The 22,248-nt window shown below is 42.3% G+C and overlaps 2 protein-coding genes across 4 annotated transcripts in view; one reads left to right on the top strand and one right to left on the bottom strand.

Annotated features, from left to right (window-relative positions):
• Positions 1-6,266, top strand: part of CTHRC1 (collagen triple helix repeat containing 1) — a 6,600-nt gene extending 334 nt beyond the window's left edge. For both annotated transcript variants that reach the window (XM_014965559.1, XM_014965560.1), the window contains exons 2-4: positions 2,939-3,163; positions 4,074-4,290; positions 5,671-6,266. In XM_014965559.1, the coding sequence (XP_014821045.1) occupies positions 2,939-3,163; positions 4,074-4,290; positions 5,671-5,813 (585 nt within the window). In that variant the 3' untranslated portion in view covers positions 5,814-6,266. The remainder of the gene's footprint in view (positions 1-2,938; positions 3,164-4,073; positions 4,291-5,670) is intronic.
• Positions 6,267-7,173: 907 nt separating this feature from the next.
• Positions 7,174-22,154, bottom strand: SLC25A32 (solute carrier family 25 (mitochondrial folate carrier), member 32). 2 transcript variants are annotated; one of them, XM_014965558.1, is made up of 8 exons: positions 21,951-22,154; positions 18,237-18,387; positions 17,094-17,179; positions 15,863-16,023; positions 11,893-12,006; positions 11,197-11,342; positions 9,419-9,556; positions 7,174-9,308 (listed from the first exon to the last, which is right to left on the bottom strand). In XM_014965558.1, the coding sequence occupies exons 1-7, from the start codon at positions 22,120-22,122 to the stop codon at positions 9,421-9,423; spliced, it is 966 nt and encodes a 321-aa protein (XP_014821044.1). In that variant the 5' UTR covers positions 22,123-22,154; the 3' UTR covers positions 7,174-9,308; positions 9,419-9,420. The 2 variants fall into 2 exon arrangements, with proteins under 2 accessions (XP_014821044.1, XP_014821043.1); XM_014965557.1 differs by having other exon boundaries at positions 7,174-9,556.
• Between the last annotated feature and the right edge of the window lie 94 nt (positions 22,155-22,248).

The following is a 22,248-nucleotide window of genomic DNA, read 5'->3' on the forward strand; positions in this document are numbered from 1 at the left end:
GGTTTGTTCCCGAAAAGCTCCCTGCCGCTGCGGGCAGGGCAGCGCCGCGCCGCGCTCGCCGCCGTGTCTGCCGGCGCCGCCGGGCTTCTCTCGGCAAGTCGTGCCGAAACCCTCGGTTGTGCTGAATCAGGAAAATGCCGAGGGAGGGATGGACGGGCTCGGGCTGAAACCGCTGGATTTCGGCGGCTGGATGCGCCTCTTGGGGTTTTCTCCGTCCTCCCCGGGGTTTGCGGCTGCAGAGCCCCCCGCTGCCCCGCACCGCCCCGCCGCGGGGAGGGAGGGAGGGGGGGATCGGTGCGGGAATAAAGGCAGCTCTGTGAGCTGGTCCCTGCCCTCTGCAGATCGCAGGGGCAACGCCAAATCTTACAGCCCTTGACAACATAACTGGTAAGCGCTGCTCGGTTCCTGAAAGGTTAGAGCCTGAGTAATAAACTAGACAAAGAGGAAGAAGAGGAGCGCCCTTCAGCAGCCGTTACACCCTCTGGAAACTGCATCCGAACCCGCTGTCCCTTGGGGTCATTAATGCACCCTTCCCTTTGGCACCTGGGGCTGCTCTTTCCAGTTCCACTGCAACTAGAAACCTGGATGCGTTGGGACTATCCCGTCTCAGGGATAGAAGAAAGGAGGGAGTTTTTTCCAGTCCTTGGAATGTAGAAAGCAGATGTGAAGCTATTTCCACGAGCTGCTGGCCTGCCCGTCACCTCCTGGAGGCAATCAGTGGCCTGGCCACTTCTTCCATCATCTCCTGAGACATCCCCCAAAGCGATGTGCTGAAAGCACCATTGGTAGCAAAGCTCCTTCCCTTCCTCACCACCTCATTACCCTTTCACTTTTATTGCGGAAATTGAATTCTTTTGAGAATAAGGGGTCTGCACACGTGGAGGAGCTTATGTTTTCTGTTGGAGTGGTATTTTAGGGTCCCCCATTTCTCTTGCATTGCTTCGAACCTTCGGTGCAGCAGTGAGAGCAGCAAAGCACAGGTGATTCGACGGCTGTACCTGACTCAGCTGCCAGTTTGTACAGACAGCTTCAGCTAAAGTCCTTCCAGGGCAGACTGAAGGCATGCCTGAGAGGGGATCCTGCCTTCAGCAGACATTTTCAAAGATGTTTTATGCATTTCTATCTTAGGAAAGCATAAAAAAGACTTGATTTGGCAAGCGTAGCTGAATTTAGTTGGAGCAGAGCCTGAAGCCCAGGACATTCCTTCGTTCACATCAGGTTTTTCAGGTGGGCAGTGGCTAAGTTGCTCTCTCTGGCAGGGAACAGTGCAGCTCAGGGTGGCAGCTCCTGATTTGGGGCAGCCTTGTCCCCTCCTGGTGCTGCTGGTGACCCCAGGGCACAGGGGGGTGGTGGGTCTGAGCCTTGGCCTACCCCCAAGTCTTGCTGATTTCCACGTCCTCAGGATTTCTGTGGTGAGAAACCACACATAAAACCAGAGCCAGTCACTGTTACAAATAGTCTAACAGGAAAAGAGCAGCAAAAGCAGCTGACCCGTGGTGTGTGAAATAGAAATGTCTTTGCATTGTTCTCATGGTCCCTAGGTCAGTGTGTGCTTTGCCCAGCAGCCCTCTCTCCAGCTAACTTTTTTTAAACATGGCCTGCTTGGTTATAGTATCCCACTATTTCCACTGCCATTTACTGACAGTGGCTTCTTTGGTGAAGGTAGTAAGAGAATGCCAGTGTCCGTTAGTCCAGCTCTCATCTTACTTCTTACTAGACCTCCTCGTAAAGTCACCGAGTCACTGAGCCTGTGATGCCCATTCTGGTTTTTGCATCAAAGCAGAGGAAAAGGAACACCCCCAGAAGAAGAAAGTTCACTGGGCTGACCAAGGAGTTTACAGCTCCTGTGGTGCAGGTGGTGGCATGGCTTGCAGGAGGGGGAACAGTTGTATGACCGTTTCTTTTTGAAACGGGTGGGGATTTACAGGTGGTTTTAAATGGCTGAAGAGAAATAGGTGTGAGACGGGGGCAGAGCAGAATGTAGTTACCTGTGAGGATTTGAGGTGAAGACTGGAGGACAGTCAGTCACCAGATGGGAAAGAGTGTTTAAAGTAAAAGCCCTGCCGTCTCCAGCCCCAATGGGTTCCTGCTCCATGTTTCTGTGCCTGCTCCTCTGGATCCACACGCTCGTGCCGCTGGGGGAAGGAGCTTTGGTCTGCACAAACCTACACCCCAAGGAGGGCAAACCCAAATCTCATATGGCATGGAGGCAACGTGTGTTAACGTACAGTTTGGGAGAAAAACATTTGACCTTTCCTAGTGTTGTGATGTTAGGGAGGACGTTAGTGTGCTGTCCTCCCGTGATTCCCTTTCTGTCACCACTATGGCTGGCAATCCCGAGTTCAGGATTGTGCCAGGGTGCAGCTTCCCATGTCCACACCGACAGACGGTGACTTGCTGTGGCTTCACTATCACGGTGTCATTCTGGCCCAGAGGAGTGGTGACAGGAGAAAACCAGCGTTCACCTCCGCTCTCTGTGAAATGCAAAAGTTTCTCTGCTTTAAAATATAAAAAGGAAAAAATAATAATGAAAGTTTATTAGCCCAGACAGTTATTCAAGTAATGATGGGTTAGGAGAAGGTAACTATTAACATACAAATCTTTTTTTGTTTCTCTATCGGAATGGTTTGAATCTTCTGAGGTTTTCCAACAGGTTTGAGTCCTCAGACTAAGCCCATTTTTAATTCTAGGATTTATGCATCTTTCGTATAATAATTGACATCTTAATTTACAGCAAAATCTGCTGGCACTGCATATCTTTGAAATTTTATTATTTATTTTTTTTCCCCTCTATGGAACCATTTCCTTGGTGATCCAGAAATAGCCCATGAGCCTGTGTCACAGCAGGGTTTTTGTGTTTTGTTGTTGTTACCTGTGTTTATCTTGCTTAGCCTTGGAGCTGGTGGGTGGAAGCAGCAGGACCTGTTCTGTGTTTCAGTACAACGGCGGCGTTTGCTTGCAAGGCCCCAGTGGCGTTCCTGGACGGGATGGAAACCCTGGAACCAACGGGATCCCCGGGACACCTGGAATCCCGGGACGGGACGGGCTGAAGGGGGAGAAGGGGGAGTGCATGCGCGAGAGCATCGAGGAGTCCTGGACGCCCAACTTCAAGCAGTGTTCGTGGAGCGCGCTTAATTACGGCATCGATCTTGGGAAGATCGCAGTAAGTCAGCTGGGCCCAGGCTGCTGCAGGCCCTGGATCTGCCTCTGCCAGCTGGGTAGCACCAGTTGTACAGATTTCCTATTGGAGCTTTTTCCTACACTTAAGGGTGGACTTCACAAAGGTTTGGCTACCTCAGATCCATCTCAGCTGTGTTTTACAGCCGGGTGCCCATTTCATTTCTGTATCAGTTTCAAAAGAGTGATGTGGCTGGTGTAAAGGTACATTTAGAGGACCAGATCTGTAACTGTAAGGCTGAGAGTCACACTATTGATAAAGTACCTCCAGTTTGCCCAAAGTAGGGCAAGGGTCTTGCCATTTTGTGTGTAAGGAACAGGAGAGATGTACATTAATCTGTCGATTTATGTGTCTTTATACTTTCTGCTTCAAAACGGTTGTTCAGTGAAACTGGGCTGCAGGATGCTGCTGCAGGAAGGCTGAGCACTGCTCAGGAGCAGAGGTAACGAGCGTTACCCAGGCTGACCCAAGCAGTCTGCCCTCCACTGCAGCCCTGGGTATAAAAGTTTTAAATGCAATGGTGCAAGCCTAGACGAGGGGAAGAAATCTCAGCTCAATCCCAGCTTTGAGGCAAAGCCCAGATGGGTTGAAGTGATTTAACTGCTATCGCTGTGGCGAGAGAGAGATCCAATTTTTTTTCCTTACTGCCTTGTGCTTGCAGAACTATCCCTAGCTCTTTTTCCCCCTACAATATCCAGCATTTTAAAGGCAGAATAACAACCTCTTAAAAACCTGAAAGTGTTTGTTATTCAGTTGTGGAGCTTTTATAAGCGTTTAGGCCTTCATTTTTATTATTATTTGTTGTTGTTGTTGTTTTTAACCCAGATAGATCTTGTGAGAGCTGTTAAATAGATTGAAAACCAGGTTGCTACCAAGGGGTTTTGTCTCCTCGTAGGAATGCACATTCACGAAGATGCGGTCGAACAGCGCCCTGCGCGTGCTCTTCAGCGGGTCGCTGCGGCTGAAATGCAAAACGGCCTGTTGTCAGCGCTGGTACTTCACTTTCAACGGAGCAGAATGTGCCGGGCCACTTCCTATTGAAGCCATAATATATCTAGATCAAGGCAGCCCGGAGCTGAATTCCACCATTAATATACACCGAACTTCTTCAGGTACGTACGCCAAGACTGTGTGGACAGAGGCGGAGCAGAAGTCAGTAGCAAATTGAGTTACCAGAGTGCAGGCTGCTGGAGAAAGCCGAAAGGCTGAAGGAAGAGGCAGAGGAGGGTGGGCTGACACCTGGGACTCTGCTGTCCCACAGCTGACTAGCAACAGCAACAGAGGGAGAATTATTTACTAAGCGATGCTCTATTACTGTGGTATTTCATGGTACTTAACATCCTCCGATTTAGAAATGGGATAGATTTCTATCCAGGCAGTTCTATCGCTCTCTGCTACAATGTGGATAGAGAGACACTCTGTGCTGTATTAACACATGGAGAAATGGCCTTGCAGCCAAGTAGATGGTGTCATCCCAGCTTAAAATACTGATATTTTGCATTATCTGTGCATGAAGGAAGACTGCTGTCTCCTGGAGTTACTGCTGTAATTTTCAGGTGGGGCACAAAAGTACCTCCAAAGTGGAATATCTAGGAACAGTTACTCCATTGCTAAGCAAAAGGCAAATTAGTGAAGTCACTTAACATCAAAGAAGCTGATACTAGGAAAAGGGGACTAACGTCATGTCTGGACTCTGTCTCCTTTCTGATGGTTGATACTTACACTCTGAGACATATGTGTAAAACCAGAAAGGTTGCGTTAATTTAACGGGCTTCTGGCTCTGAATACTCCCCACATTACATGTATTTTCTTCTTAGCTTTGAGCAGAGCTGAAGCATGGTGACGCCAGCAGCCCAGCTCTTTGCAAAAGGCCATGTTTCTCCCTGTACTATTCCACAGCTGCATGAAATCCAACATCTAGGGCTATGACAGGTTTTTTCCATCAAGGGGGTAGGTCCCACCTGTCCTCATTAACCCACCTCCAGCCAGTGGTGCTAGTGGGGAAACAGAAAGGGCAACTTAAGTGGAATTTCATACAGAAGCAGTGAATTAGGAGTGGAAAAGATTACAGGGTGGCAATCACCTTTGCAGGGCTCAGCTGTGGAAGCCAGGTATGGCTGTGCCTGTCCCCATCACTGCTAAAAAGATGGCTGAATGGGACTGAAGCCACATCCCAGCTAGCAGTATGTAAATTTAGACATTTAAAGAAGTGGGCATACCTCCCATTTAGCCATCCTGTGGGTTGTGATCTGCTTCAGGTCAGATGCTCCAGGCATCAGGATGCACCACGGATAAAGGCAGTGCCTGACTCCGTAACTGATGTTGCCCCGTCTCTAAGCGATAGTTCTCATTTCTAAAAGTGTCATTCCGGTTTAACTAAATAGCATGAGCTTGCAATGAACTGCAGTTCTGAAGGCCTTGTGTCCATCTTCAGTTGTGAAATGCACAGCAGTCGCAATCACCAAGGTAACCTGATTTTTGTCTTTACCCAGTGGAAGGGCTGTGTGAAGGGATCAATGCCGGCTTGGTGGATATTGCCATCTGGGTCGGGACTTGCTCAGATTATCCAAGGGGAGATGCTTCTACTGGATGGAATTCAGTCTCCCGAATCATCATTGAAGAACTGCCAAAATAACCTTCCCTCCCTTTTTATAATCTCTCCCTATTTTTTTTTACTTTGTACTATTTTCTTCACAAGTTATTTCTAGAGTTGGATGCAAGTGTTTGACTGAAACGCACCAAACTCTTGCATCTGTAGTGTTTGTCAAGCCTTTTTTTGCACATTGCAGAGGCTTTTTGTAATAACCATTTTAGAATACAAACATCAAGACCAAGTTCATTAACTTTTTTAATTCCTTGTTTAATGTATAAAAATATACCACCGCCATCTTAAGAATGAACTGTAACTTTTTGTATCAAATAAATAAGACCTTTTACAAAAAAAAATCCCAGCTATTTTATTGATCATCAAACTGTTTCAGGTATTTTACATGGTGTTATGATACACAATTTTTTTTTTTTTTAGAAGACTTCATAGAAAGTTCAAAGAAAGTAAACCCATGTCTTGGCTTTAGCCTGCAGAAAACATTTGTAATATCTGCTCCTGTGAACTTGACAACACAACAGGATGCCCTTAAGTCTCCCAACAAATTCCTGGTGACTTAACTGTGACCTAGATGACGTGGTAAGTGTTAAAGACCTTGTTCTGAATAACTAAGTATAAAATAGACTCTCATCTTAGCTCTCCTTGCCTCTTTTGCTTCTTGATAGACTGGATGTCAGTATAAACATCTATTACAGATCTCCACTATTAGCATGCAGATAATAAATACTTTTACAGTTACAAAACTTAATTTTATTGCCCCAATAAAAGAATTCTCCTGGATTTAGCCTTTCATATTATATACAATCACTTTGGTGTTAATTGAAAGCTAGACATATTAAATAGTTTGGGAGCACACTAGTCCAGGGTAGTAAGTGCACAACTTTTATTCTCAGAAATAAAGCAGATTGAAATGCATTGGCTTTCAAAAAACATACTGGTAAAGTGAAAGAATGATGTCACAGCTATTTGCCTGCAGCCTCCAGACTGGACAAGTGACAACACTGGTCGTTTCAGCACACCATTAGCTTCAGTGTCTGAAGTGTTTTCTTCCCAAATGCAGGGAGTGATATACTCAATTTTTTTTTTAATTGTAAATTCTAAAGGAAAACCATAGTCATATTTATATTACAAAAATCTTTACATGAATTAAATAAAAAACCCAAGAAAAAGCATGTACAACATGCAGAAATCTACACTCTTCCCAGAAATTAAAAGGAAAAAACATCAAATTGGAGATGAGGAATTTATTTCAGCTATTTAGGATTAAATCTCAGCTTCTTTTTTTCTGAACGGGTTCTAAGACTTTCCCCAGGCATCTCTTAAATCAGTAGCTCTTGCCTGCAGCTTTTGTTAAGAATTCCAGAGGGACAGACTGGCAGCGAGGGGAGCATTCAGGCTTTCCCAACTGCAAGCTTATGTGTGCTGTTGCTGCACGCCAGCAAATTATACAGCTGCTGTCTGGTCTCTGAAGAACTGCACTGTTTTCATTGGCTTGGGCGATGGGTTTTAAGGTATCTGGACACAAACAAGTTACTATGAGCTAAGCTATGGCGTGAATTTACAGAATGTCAGTTACCATACAGTAATGGATTGTGTACATGTGTGCAGCCTCTCTCTGTGTTTACCCTGGAGCACGAGTGAGCTGTTCTGGGCCTAGGGCACACCACTCCAGGGTAGTAAGTGCACAATTTTTATTCTTTTCTTAGGATATATTAATTTGTCTTCACAATATTTTTTGGACCCTGGGTGGCAGAGTTAACTCGGTGTTACATTAAATTCATTCTGCGTGCTAGAAAACACACAAAAGCAAGTAAACACCCTCCTAAGGCAGAAGTTAGTAGCTGTGAGGGATCTATACAGTCATTCGCACAGTAAACTTCCAGTGAATTTGATCTTCAGCTAAATACACATGAAAATTTTCTTAATAAAAACCAAACAATAACAGACACGTGCCCTTTTCAGATATGATTATAAACTGTATTATTAGAGGGGATGGAATCGTGGAGAAAGTATAAATTATTAATAAAGTGAAGTATACACAAAATGTGGCATGTGGCAATAGTGTGAACAGAAACAAGCAAGTGGATTGCTGAATTAAGATTTAAAATATTAAGCAGTTTCTGTAGTCTTCCAGATTTAACTTCAAAATTAAAACCAATTCCCTAATGTGTTAAATTTTTATAAAAAAACCCCTATTTTTGCTTCAGGTAAGTCTTCTGTTAAACTGGAAACTTCTCTAAGTGATTATTCAGATGTTTTTCTGGGTAGCATTCTCTGCTCCTTAGAAACTCATTTTTCCCCTCTACCTGTTGAATAATCTTTACTAACTTATTTCCTCCTTAGTTAAGTGATACTTTCTAGATACTTCTTAATACCTTTTTACTTACATCAGAAGGCAGATGTAATGGCCAGTAATGTATTTCCTTAAAGAATAACTTTAACCCGGATCTGCAAAAAGTACATCTCCTTGATAGCAATTACTGGCATGCAAATAAACGTCATTATACAAATTTACTGAGATGTACTCTAATTTAGTTTATCACTCTTAGCAATCAATACATTCCTATTGTCCTTTCCTTAGACCAAATCAGAGGACGTTAATGGATTGTTTTGGTTTTTTTACATAAAGTCCTGTGCACAATATTTTTTAGATGACTTACAGAATAATTTTTTTCCTAGAAAATATTATTGAAAATAAGCAGGGTCATACTTGTTGTTACAGTAGTTTGAAAACTGCATCACTATGGGATTACTAGAAAAAAAACTATTTTAAAAATGTTCGCCTACTTTCAAATATGCCTTTACTTAGTAATATTTGGTCAGATGTATCAGTAACAGAGACAGAATCTTGCTCAGAGAGAAAGAGAGGGCAGACAGGGAAGAGAAAGAAAATGAATTGTCAGCAATGCACATAACATACACTTTGGTCTGGTGCTAAAAGCAAGCCAGAAACCACAATGCATGTCTGTCCTGGTATGAGACAAGAACTGGGTTTCATCAGATTGGCAATTATTCAAACTCAAGAATGGACAGATGTTTTACAAAACAATTTGAGTTTCCAAACTGCACCCCACTGAGGCAGCATTTTTGTGTTGGATAACCAATGGAATTTGGAGCATTCCATATCCTAAAATCTGACAAATAACACAGAGGTGGATTCAGAATTGCTGTAAACAACTACCTACATACTTTCTTCATGAGATTCAGATAAAGATTTAAGAAAGTTTTGACAGACCCCAGAGTTGCTTTTATATGAAGTTTCCCACTTCTGTAGGAGTAAAATCTGACCAATTGTTATCTTGAGACTTGTCAAAACAGATCAGTCCGTTATTCCAGGCAGGCCAGGATGAACTGAATTGCTGCACAGCTGCCTTCACCCAGTCACAGTGCTATTATTTCACAGTTGCAGAGACATCTGTTTCAAGCAGATACAGTTGATTCAGAGAGGAAGGCAGCAACACAGGAACATTCAGCAGAAGAGATGTTGGCAGGGTTTTACTATCTCCAGGTTCTTTCCTCAAAATACTAGATCAGTTCACAGTGTCACAAAAAAAAAAAAAGCGCTGAACAAAATCTCTCCCAGATCATAAATATAAAAAATAAAGAATAGATTCCTTGTGGACACAAGCTCGTACCTTTAATGATTTTCTTTTCTAAACCCAAGTAAAAAACCAGACACATTTTCATAAACGACAAAGGTAATACAGCAGGCAGGAGTCACTCTGATCACATTGGGGATAATTCCTTTGTAAAATCCGTGAATTCCTTCTTTCCTTTAAAGACACAGAAAAACATTAGCTTTAATTGTCTTTTAATAGAAATCAGACATAAAACAAAGCCTGGCCTTTTTCTTTTTGTGCTGGAACTGAGAGAGGTACTTTAGGTTAGGAGTAACAATTTCAGAATAATTTCTTACTATAGTGTTTTAAGAGACACAATATATCAAATCTTAACCCATCATTTTTCTTCTGAACATACAATAGTATTCTGTAGATCAGTTATTTAGCATAGGGTTTGGTGGGTTTTTGTAGTGTTTTTTTGTATTGTCTAAGCAGGAGGCAATTTGTTATCTTTCTTCATCCCATAAGAACTAGTTAAAATAACTTAAAATTTCTGCAGCCTGTTCCAAAAAGCATTTGCATATTTAATCTCACTGAAGCCAGCAGGGCTGGAAGGCTTGGTGGTTTTGGGTCATGTAACGGCAAGTGAGCTGAGGGTGAACATAACTAAGAATAGTCAGCATTTATTTACAGAAAATTAAAGCACCTCCTCCAGAATCTTGCTTCCACTGGCCAATAAATGAGAATCTAATTTCTCCCAATTTGAATCGGAATATTCATGTTAGGCCTGGTAAAAAGTTTCAAAGACTCTTAATGTCAGCTCCCTATTTTCCAGCTTCACAGAGGCCTAGGACACCTGGAGTGATGAGCACGGTTAACGCAGATCCTGGAAAGTGCTTGGGTGTGATTTACACCACCCTCCCTAGGGCTCTAGGTTGCATTGTTTAATAGTGAGTACAGTAGTGGCCCCAGAATGGCTGTATACATTCACACTTTATCAGAACAAATAAGCCTTCCTATAGACTGCAGCACTGAAGGGCACAGTGTCGAGACTCCAGAGCTATTTTGGCTTTGAATCGGCTTCAGTCAAACTGGTTGTACTGCCCCTGAGCCGGGGGTGTTCCTGGAACAACAAAGCCTCATTCTCTTGTTCAGGTGGCACCTCTTAGTGCCCCAGGAGTCAGCAGACTCCGTTCACATCTCTTAAATGATACGCAGCATCCCAGAAACATTGTCCAAAGCCGTTGGCTACCAACCTTAGTAACTACGCAGTTCTGTGTGAGAACGCTCACATGCCCTGGGGAGCTGAGGGAAGAGGGTTTGTGAGGAGATGTGCTTAGGTGTGAGCTCTAAAGGTCCTAGGGGAAGCTGGGACCAGGCTACAAGGGCAGTCAGGCCCCAGGGTAACCCCGGGGCACCAGTACAAACAGCTCTGGCTAGCTCACTTCCTCTTGCCAGGAATTTGGATTAGCCACAACTCCCAGCAGCGCAACACCCCCGTCACATGCCATCATCTAAAGCAGCTCATGTGAGATTTCATTGTTTAAGAGCCCCAAACCAGCCAACCCAAAGTTACATTTTAACCTGTAAGTGAAATTTGCTGGTGAAGAGTGAAGGGAGACAGAATAAACAACAGAAGCATGCAGGCCAGCGCTGCCCCCTCCTCTCTCCTCCTCTGTTTGTCCTTAGATTTCCAATTAGTTGCATCTTGCACAAAAGGGCTTTGCACAGCCAACGTTTTGTTTGCTCTGAGCTGCACTGGTTCTGCAAGTCAGCAGGGCAGCCAGTAAACATCGTTCTGATTCTGTAAGACTCATTTTCCAAGCCCTAAGCTTTAAATTCTGCATGCCTACCTCCACGTCCTGCCGATCACATCAAAGACACCGGAGTAAGTATTATGCTGATCTTGAAGACGAGCTCGCACCACTTGATAGGGATACGTTGCTGACACAGCGAATATTTTGGATACAGCTGCCATCACTATGTATTCCACAGTATTCTAAAAGCAACAAAAATTACCAGGATTGCCTTAAGAATGGTTTAAATTAGCCGATTTCCCAAAATCTTATTTGATTTTTAAATGCGAAACTAAACAATACTCTAGATTTGTCCCCCTTATAATACAAAGAATTAAAAAAAATGGTAACGTTTACTATATAAAGTGCTACAAGTAATTAATTGTAAAACACACTGTGCAGTGAAACACTTCTCCCAAAAGTAACTAGCTTTCCCCAACTTGCACCTGACCAGTTTTCCATGTAAGTGTTTAAGACAACCATGTAAGGTTCTACAAAGGAAAAAAAAACATTCCTCCCTCTCAAATTCTCAAAACATTTGCCAAAATAAGAAGTTGATTTCCGTACAGGAAAACAGCACTACCCCGTTGCTTGTTCCTAAAAAGTGAAAAAGTATTATTTCCTTCTACACATTCTATGTTCCAATTAATGTATCAATGCTTTGTACATTTGGATGTTCTTCAACCTAGACAAATGGAATAAATTTCCACTTATTCACATGCCACAACACATTTTTAGTTTAAAGAATCATACCAATTTTGCATCTGCTACTCTGTTTCTATATTTGTTGTATCTCAGTTTCAAATCCTCATAGGCCATGAACTGAAGTGCTCCATGTGAAGTTCCAAACAGACCAGGCACAAATCCCTAAAAAACAGGAATAAAGTAAGGTCAAACAACAATGCACAAAACCCATACATGCTTTTTACTTGGAAGAAGAGACCAACCCCCACCTGGCTACAACCCCCTTGCAGGTAGCTGTAGAAAGGGTTAAGATCTCCCCTCAGCCTCCTTTTCTCCATCCTGAACAACCCCAGCTCCCTCAGCCTCTCCTCATAAGACTTGTCCAAGGCAGTCCAGCAGAGATGACCAAAGGTGACCACCACAGTAACACCAAAGAGGTGACCGCCACAGTAACAAAGCAGTCTGGGAAACGTTCCCCATTTGTAAGAGGCAGTAATGGACAGCAAGAGTATAATTGGAAAATACACAGAAATCTTTTATTTTAAAAAAGTTGAAATTAAAGGAAGGGCGAAAACAGGTATTTTCTGAACTTTCTCTACAAGAAAGAGAAGGCAGGAGCTGGATTAGCTCAGTTGAAAATGATCTAATAGCTGCATGGGTTCTGAGAAGCACTAATTCTCTTTTTGAAGAGTTGGTCACTTACACTGGAAAAAAACAAATAAGGGGGGAATTAATCATCTCAGCCAGAAATGACTGAAGGGAGCCAAAAGCTTGCTGGAAACTACTGCAAAAGGACAATTATAATGGAGTAAGTGATCAAAATGTGGGTAAAAGGACTCAAGGAACCAACATTTCCCCCAAAATACTGGTATCAAACAGTTTTATCTTATTTCCTATGCTCCATTCAGGTAGGACAGAGGAATTAAAAGAAGTGTCCAGACAGAAAGCTCTACATTAGACTGAACTGGAAGCCCAGAATGTTGAACAAAGACTTATCAGTTAAGAGCCTGGAGAAAAAAAAAGAGAGAGAATCTTGGTAGGAGTCCACTAGAACAGTGTAATAGGACAAAATGATAGGTTACTTCAGAGATTAGCTCTCTGCATCCTATAGATTTCTTAAGTTCATATTACAGCCATTCAGGAAATTACTTTTAGGATCTCTTTGATAAATGAGGATTCTTCTCACAGTAGAAAATGATGGTCATAAACGAATCATCAGTGACCATTAACTGATGAAATGCATTAAGGGCTAGCTAAAGTTCCAGAAAATACATTTCTCCAATTGAGAACAAGTGGAATTAAACCAAACACTTATACTTCATCAACTGTGAGCACAATCATAGAATTTTGTTTAGTTTGAAGCCAAAGGGCCACAACAGAGGGAAAAGGACAACTTTGGTTTTCAGAAATCCTGGATCACGAAAGAAAATAACCAGCAATATAAAAAACAGAATAAGAGGAACAGCGGAAAAAAAAAAAAAATTAAAAATACCCATTAAAAAAATTATCTGAGTCAGCAGAGCAGGAAACAGTATGAAGTGTATGTACAGCGATAGCAGAGAAAATCTTCACAAACATGCCCATGATTAGACAGTAAAACCGTTAAAAGGCAGAGGAAATAACTGCTCTCTACTTGGAAAGAATTAGAATGGTGTTTTTATATCATAGAAGAATGAGGTAATATTTTTTTCCCCACCAACAAAAGGAGAATGTTAAACAACATTTAAGAGTGCTGAACTCTTAAATTTAAGGCAGCAGATTCGGATAACTTACACCCAAGGGTTCCAAAGCATCTACTGCTGATACTTGCTAAATGAGCACCAGCACGCTCTAAGTCTTGTGCTGATGGGGAAGTTTCCAAAGATTGAAGGACTTTTAATGTTGAGCCAAAATTAAAAAATCCAAGAAGGGAGTGAGGCAACTGTCAGCCAATGTGCCTCAGTAAAATATGAGCTGACCCAGGCTTCTATTGATCATACAAAACAATGTGTTCTTATGGAAAATATTTCAAAGCAAAACTGGTTTCTTCACAGTAATGAAATATCTTGGCTGAGGAAGTATTTGAAACGTATTCCTACTCTATTTTCTTATTCTTACTATTTTACACAAAAATCTTCCTTGCTAGAAAAATTAACAGAATTTGAAATTTATTTTTGATCTGTAACATGACTGTGAAGATTGATTTTAAAATAATTTCACTTTGTGTATTTCTTGTTATCTTTTACTTTAATATTCAAAACATATCTTTAGAAGATTTTTGCCAGGAGGGCTTGACAGGATCAGTGGTTGTTCAAAGAAGTCTTGTTTGAATTCTCTTTTGGAGGATTAGAACAATAGACAGAATTAAATATATAATTAGAAATCTAAATGGTAAAGCATATAATTCTGAACAGCAGACAGTTGGGAAAAAAAAACAATTTAAAAGGACTGAAAGGAATTCATCAGTCCAGTAACAGTGTCTTGTGCAACAGAGAGCAAGATATGGAATTGCTTGGACAGAAATACCATTCTTCACAAGACTAATCTTAAATTAATCAGAAAGAAACTACTTCCAGATTTTATTTCCAACTTGTGGTGGCATTCTCCAAGATCCTCTTATTTGCTATAAGGAACTCTATCTGAAATTAAGATTGTGAGGAAAATGAAGACATTCATGGGCACTACAGTTCCTGCAACTCAGGGCAATTAGCAAAGCTTCACCCATCAAATTTCAAATAAAGCAAGAAAGACTGAAAATGAAAAGTCCCACAAAAACAGAAAATGGAGGAAGACTAAAGTTTGGACAAACCAAAGAGCCACTTGAAGAGGTGCCTTTTTCCCCAGTACAGACAAGGATGAGAGAATCTTGACGTCAAATGAAAGTTGCTCAGTGTGCATAGTTATATAGGTCACTCAGGACCTATCTAGGTCACCTTCTCTGCAGATTTAAGCAAGTAATTTGCTCTTTTAAAGGAAGTACCTGGTTTAGTTCTCCACTTACAGATTAACACTACAAAGAAGTGCCTAGTGCCAAAGGCAGCACATGATACATGCAGGAATAATCTGAGAAGTGACTCAATGGAAGGACATTTTAAACCCCAACAGATGCAAGAAATTAAAACTTATCTACGTGGCACAGAGCGGACATCCAGGCAGGCAAATTGGAAATCATGACAATTTCACTTCAGGAATAAGTAAGGTGTCAGAATTCGGCATTCATCAGTATGTAGTGTACTTTCAGTACAGGAAGGATTATATTTTTTACAGCAAATAAAAGAAGTTAATGTTCAGTAATCAGGAGAATTCCTAAGAGATAGTGTTCGTGTTCTATAGCATTACTTGCAGAAGAGCCAGACTGAACTAAAATAGGTTTCTTCACACCTTCCAGGCACTGATGAATGCATCTTGATGTCATGCCCTGAAGGAAGGAGGAGGCAAAAAGTCCAAATCCAGTTGCCATCTGTTTCCCTAAATTAAAGGGAATGAAAAACCCACACATAAGCAGACCATATTTAGAAGTCTGCAAATGTTATGGATCTAGAGATGACAGATTACAGACCTCAATAACTAGAGGGCAAACGAGCAGTTGTGAAACCATCCATTGTAGCAGAAAAAATTAGCAACTACTTTAGTCATATGTTATGTTCCACAAGATGTTAGAAAGACAGAGATAAGGAATGAAGTGGAAGAAAGCATTAGCAGCAAGATAGATTACACTATTGGTGCCCTCCTTATCCAAATTCCAATTGTAGGAAGACTCCAAAAAATTAAAAAGCAGTTTGTAGTTTACTCTCATTTCAGCTTTATCACCTAATAGAAGATGTCTTAGCCATAAAACTTATACTGTATTCTTCAGTTATTTCCTAAATGTTAACAATATAATAGCTTTTCTTCCGATTAAGCCTTTTCACTGCAGCAATTCAGTGGGAAAGAAGACTCACAGAATAAAAGCAAGCCAGTCAATAAAAAAAATTACTTCTTTGTAGATGAGTATTTACAAGTCTCACCATGTTACTGACTGCTGCCAGCCAATTCTGGAATTTTTCTTAAATTTTATTACCTTATATAAGCCACGTATGCCCTCCATCTTGTATATCTTTATAAGAGCATCAACCATTCCTCTGTATTGCCGCTTGGATGGATCAACACCAGCGTTATATTGAAGAACAAGTCGTGTCTTCGTTACCCATATTGGGTTTGTAATACAGAGAGTCATGGCTCCTGAGAACAGATGGAAGTCAGACTGGTTGTTATGCCAACTCCAAAGCTTGTCCCAGTTTGTTCAGTCCAGTGTAACACAGGCTTCTACAATGACAAAACTACGTATCCTACAAGAGTACTCATATTACTTAAAAGAAGTGAACTTTACGCCCATCATTGTTCCCTTTCTCTGCCTTCAAAGCTAACAATCAAGTCCAACCTGCTGGAGGTACTTCTGCAGAGCATACAGCTTTTTGCATATTCCTATTTAATCCCATCTTTTGCCTCACCTTTCCACAGTCAGTGGTGTAATTTCTTAACCTACTCCTGATTATCCAAGTATTCTTCGGGTATACAACTCTTTAAAATTCAATGGACACCTCAGTAATGAAAAACTTGCTTCATCATATTGACAGGCTAATAGAAGCAACTTGTTATAGCGTTATGGGTTATTAAAAATACCGTTGTAAAATAACCCATCACTATTTTTCACATCAAACAATATGCCTTATATTTCAACATTATACAAATGTTCCAACTTCCTAATATGAAGTCTTCTCAACTGCCTAGATTAAATACAGCACAGACTCATGTATAAGAACATATGTTAGAAACAACATTATTAAAAGTATTGCTTATAGAAGTTGGATTTTTATTTCAGATCTTTAGCTTCTAAGATTTTCAAAGACCAACAATCAATTCACATATTCTTTACCTTCAATAGGCCTTCTCTTATCCAGGTCTAAGTGTTAAACATTTAACGAGTTAACAAGCTGACAGCAGCAGATTTATATAGTTTTATTTTGGGACTCAATAGAGTACTAAATAAGGAAAATGCTTATACACAATGAAAACAAGGCCAAAAGGTATTTTGACAACTGCTATTTCTGAGCAAAACTGAAAAGACCCCAGTGATCCATCTATTCAACTTAGACATCATTAATTTATTTGCAGACAATAAATGATTGCATTTGGAATTGAACACTTACACTTGCCACCTGTAAGAAAAAGCAGCAGTGACACACAAAGGCAGGGAGCAACATACGGGAGGGCTAGAAGCAAACATTAATTTTCTTTGCATTTAAACTCACCAGCCTCTGCAGCTGACACTAGGTGTTCGGTTGCACTGAGACTTTCCAGCTTCCCTTCCTTCCTGTAAGCTTTGATGGCATTGTAACTGGAAATATAAAATATATTTTGGTAAAGGAGAAAACAAACCTACATCACTAAAAAAAAAACCCAAACAACAAAACACTTCACTTAAGATCATGGAAAACATTAGGTGTACACAGCCTTTGAAAACAGCTACCTAAGCAAATGATCTTTGTTTAGTTGATTAATTGATCTCTGAGCAGTTAGCTCTTAAAAGTGAACTGAACGATGGTAATAGATATTTAAATTTATCAAGTACTACTGTCAGTATTGATGGGATTGCATCTTGAAACAGCTATGGAATTTCCAGAATTAACTTCAAAAAGAAACTGATTAGATAGCCTGATTTTATTGAGAGCAACAGTGACAGGTATCTTCTTGCTCAGAAATGCACTGAGCTCTCTTCTCTTGATCTAGTTTCCAGTCTTTGTGGATTTATCAACTGTCAACAGGAGCTGAACGGTCAATAGGAACCTATAGCAAAGCTTGGGGACTGAAGGACGACAATAACAGAGTCTAGACAAGTGAGGTTTGCATAGGCACACCAACTAAATATTCCCTAAAGTGTTTCAATTAATAGGGATCAGCCGTAAATCAGGTCAGTCACACAGCTAATAAAGCACAAAAGATTGAGTATTAAAAACCAGGCTTTATAAGCAAAGCCCGTCAACTCACAGAAACAATGAAAGAACCAAGTGCCACAAAAATTATCAAAAATCAGTTTAACATTTAGCTTTAGTAGAAAACTTTATCATGTTCTCTAATTCTTAACACATCAGTTTAGGTTTTTATTTCTTGTGAGGTTTAAGCACTTTTAGAGGATTCTTCATGAATGATGTTACCATCTCTCAAGTTCGTCAGTATTTTCACAGCATCAAGGGAATGTACTGTACTTGACAAAGTAACAAGTCTCTGACTCAAACTGCTTAAGTTCTAAAACCACAAATCATAACAAAGGGTAACAGACCTGGACTTACTAAAAGAATCACAAGTTTATAAGCCACTTAGCACATTTTTATAGTCCCCAAAGAAGATGCAGTGTGCATTGCACAGGTTATGACACACTTTACAGTTCTACTTACAAGAAAAAGTAAAGTCCCCAGGAAGCCCCTGCTCCCACCATGTTTGGAGTTACTCCTTGATATAAGCCTCGTAGTCCTTCATGCTTCCAGACAGTGGTCATACAGTGGAGAATCCCATTGTATTTTGGCCTCAGCTCCAATCCATCGCTTACTACGAAAGAAAGAAATTATACCGGATAACACTTCAGGAAGCATGAAGTTCAGCTGTGTAAAAGCCACCACAGGAAATACACAGCCCCCAAAGCAAGTTGCAATCAAATATGAAACCTAAGTGATCACCTGTATTTTAAAAGTATTCTTTTGAAAGTATGCAAGAGTTGAGGTTTATAGTGTTGTAAGTCTAGTTAAAGAACTTAAGAAAAAAAAAGGGGAAAAAGAAACAAAACAAAAAAAACCAAAAAGAACTCTTAAGGTCTTTGCAAGAGGAAAGTTCCCATCAATCTGACAAGGCTAAATAAATGCCCTGCTGTGCAGTTTTGGTAACCAGCAGCTTTGAACTGAAGCTTTTTGTCTCTTCTTTTTAGCGCCCCTGCAATTTCACATTATATTTCAAGTGATACGTGTGGCGTCTTTGACAACACATCTCTATTAGGAGTTTAGACAAGTCCCATATAACAACTCTTAAATTCAATCTTCCTCTTTAAAATGTTCCATAAATATCTGAGTATTTTCAACATGTCATGTCTTATTGATTCTAAAGTCAGTTTTTATCAGAACACTCAACGGTTGTTTCCATCAAAAATTCTTGTGTTCTCCTTCTACTCTCACTGAATGGATTTGCAGGAAAACACCAAAAGCATACACTTCCCCCATCCAATAACCAAACAGCTGGTTGTCCAAATACTCAGAAAATATCACTGCCAAAAAAATAAAAAACATGCAAGATTTTGTTTGACATATTTCATTGAGAACACAGATATTCGTGCAACTTACAGTGGTAACTACCATTGCTCCTACCATAACAGCAAGAGAGTAAGCTGGTTGCTGATGACACGTGTGATACGGTGCATCGTGGGATGCCAAGAGGTAACAGACACAAACTGGAACAGAGGGAATTCCAACCAGAACTTTTTCTCCATCAGAGTGGTCAAATACTGGAAACAAGTTGTCTGAAGAGGCAGCTTTGGAGCTATGCAGAACTCCAGCAGACAAGACCCTGAAAATCTGATCTGAGCAGACCTCATTACCTACTCAGGTAGGGGGTGAACTCCACAGATCTCTTCTGACCTAAATTACTCTCTGGTGCCAACATAGCAGCACCTTTTGTTCTTCATAAGGCTAGATTGCAATTTTACTGAAAATTAATCTCAGAGGTTTACAGTCAGCATAGTTTCTGTGTCCCCATCAAGATTAATCCTGGAAATTGTTAATTTCAGATGTTTCCTGTTCAGTGACACATTTATTACTCATTCTCCTTTGTACTTTCTGTACAGTACTGTACATTGTGACTTCAGGACTACAGACAAAACTCTTTTTCTGAGCACATTGTGACAAGGCCTCAACACCTTGACAATCACTGAAAACTCAAACACAAACTGAATGCCTCTTTTCTCCATCCTGAATGAGCGTTGCCAGACATTTCCCAAAGACCTGCCTGAATTTTTTACCATGCTATCCTTAAATCAGGTGTATAAACATATTAAAACAAGGTAAGTCTGCTTGCTAAGGATGCTGCCGAGAATCTTCACAGTGTTTAATTTCTGATCTCAGCTCTTCCTTCCTGATTGAAGGGAAAACATAGGAATCGTTATTTTAAACCCAAACAAGTGTACGAAACTATCCCTTTCCTTTTCTCTGTACAGTCTGACTAAAAAGGTACCTGGAGGTAAGGCAGAGTAAGTTTTATGTTACAGTACCAGCAAATAACTTAGGTATAGTTCAAAACCATACCAGCAATGGAAAGGGCTGTTAATGACACGTACATGCAGCAGGGAGGAAGAGCCTGCATCCTTAAATGACATCTAAACTCAAAGCATATCAGCATCTAATTCCCTCCTGTGCCCAAGGTGTATTCTCCAGGTACCAAGAATCAATACATGAGCTATTCTCTTAAAAGATGGACTACAGATCCAATGATTTGGAACAAACTTTTGCAAGAAGTGTTGGTAAGTCCAACCAAAACCTAACAGATGGAAATCAGGAACAAAATTGAAACCATCATATAGAATCACAGAGTAATTCGGGCTGGCAGTGACCTTCAAAGGTCATCTAACCCAACCCCCTGCTCAAAAGATCTAATTAGATCAGGTTACTCAGGGACGTGTCCAGTGGATTCCTGTACATTTCCAAGGCTGAAGAGGTTACAGCCTCTCTGGGTAACAGCTTCCAGTATTTGGCCACTCTGATGGCAAAAATCCTTTTTCCTAATAAATAACTGGAACTTTCCATCTTCCCACTTGTGCCTGTTCCCTCCTGTCCTATCACTAGTCGCCTCAAAGATGGACCTGGCTCCACCTTCTCTGTGTTCTCCAGTCACATGGGCACAGACTGCAATAGGATTTTGCTTTCCCTCAGCTTTCTCTTGGTGAGGCCAAACATATCCTGTCCTCCTATGTCAGTCCTCCTATGTCGCCTGCTCCAGCCCCTTCACCAGCCTGGTGGCCTCCACTGGAATCACACCAGTATGTCAATGTCTTCCTCGTACTGGTGAGCCCCAAACGAGACACGGTGCTCCAGATGTCATCTTACAAGTGCGAAATAAAGGAGGCCTTCTGCTAGCTACACCCTTCATAACACAGCCCAGGATGTGCCCGTGCTAGGACACGCAGGAAAGCGTTTAAATTCAACTTTGCAAAAAAAGTCTGTTTGGAAATGTAACGCTTTTAAATTGTGCAAAACTTCCCTGTGGTAGTTCACTACCTGCGCTGGGTATCTCAAACACCCCTGTGTTCCCTGAAGGTAACAACCCAAAGAGGCAGCAAAATCATAGAATAATAGAATCACAGAATGGTTAGGGTTGGAAGGGACCTCAAAGATCATCGAGTTCCAACCCCCCTGCCCTGGGCAGGGACACCTCCCACTAGAGCAGGTTGCTCAAAGCCCCATCCAGCCTGGCCTTGATGTTTCTACCTGTTTCAAAATGTTACAATCTGTACCAAAAATGCATTTCAGAACGTATCATCTTCAAGAGAAACGGGACAAACGGGCAGGGTGTTTCTGGTGTTAACAGCAAAATGAGGAGGGAGAAGCTGACACGCTTCCCTGCAGAAAAACAAACAAGTCAAGAGCTCCCTGTAAAACACCCCGCTCCCGTTAGCAACCGGGGTTATTGGAAAACCACGGCTACGCTTGGAGCGCTGAACATCTTGGGCACCAGGGTGAACTTTGGCCGTTGGCCTGAGACAACCTGCCCGCTAAAACCAGGCGTTCTGGCTGCTCCCTGCGGCACCGGCGGCCGCGACCGAGCGGGAACGGCCTGGCCAGCTCTGATCCCTGCAAACAGCGCCTTTCAAGAGTCCCCGGGATGGAGAGAGAGATTCAGCTCTGGGATCGGGGGGAGGAGAACCGGAGACCCTCCCCTCCAGCCCAAGGCCTGCTCACGCCCGCCCCCCGGAACACACGGGCAGGCCGGGCTCCCCCCCGGGAGGCACCGGCGGGCCCCGCACACGCTCAGCGCGGCCCTTCAGCGGCCAGCACCGGGGGGAACCCCGTGGGGGCAGCCGCCGCCTCCGCCAACCCCGGCGGTACCCCCCCGCCCCGGGACACCGGCCTCACCTGCGAAGCGGATCTTGACCAGGTCGAGCGGGTGCAGCACCAGGGTGGAGACGACGCCGCCGCTCAGCCCCGCCGCCAGGTTCTCCAGCTGCACATGGCGGAAGAGGGACCGCAGGGGCGGCGGCGCCGCCACCGGCACCTCCGCGGGGCAGGCGGGGCCCCGGGCGCTCATCACCGGCGGCGGCGGCGGCGGCGCGTGGGCAAGGGACGGGGCGGAGCGGGGGGCGGTGCTCCGCTGCCTCCCTCCTCCCCTCCCTCCCGCGCCTTCCCGCCCGTCCCGGCGTCTCGCGAGAACAGC

Source organism: Calidris pugnax, unplaced genomic scaffold (genome assembly GCF_001431845.1).
Source record: "Calidris pugnax isolate Ruff unplaced genomic scaffold, ASM143184v1 scaffold41, whole genome shotgun sequence".
Classification (NCBI taxonomy): domain Eukaryota; kingdom Metazoa; phylum Chordata; class Aves; order Charadriiformes; family Scolopacidae; genus Calidris; species Calidris pugnax.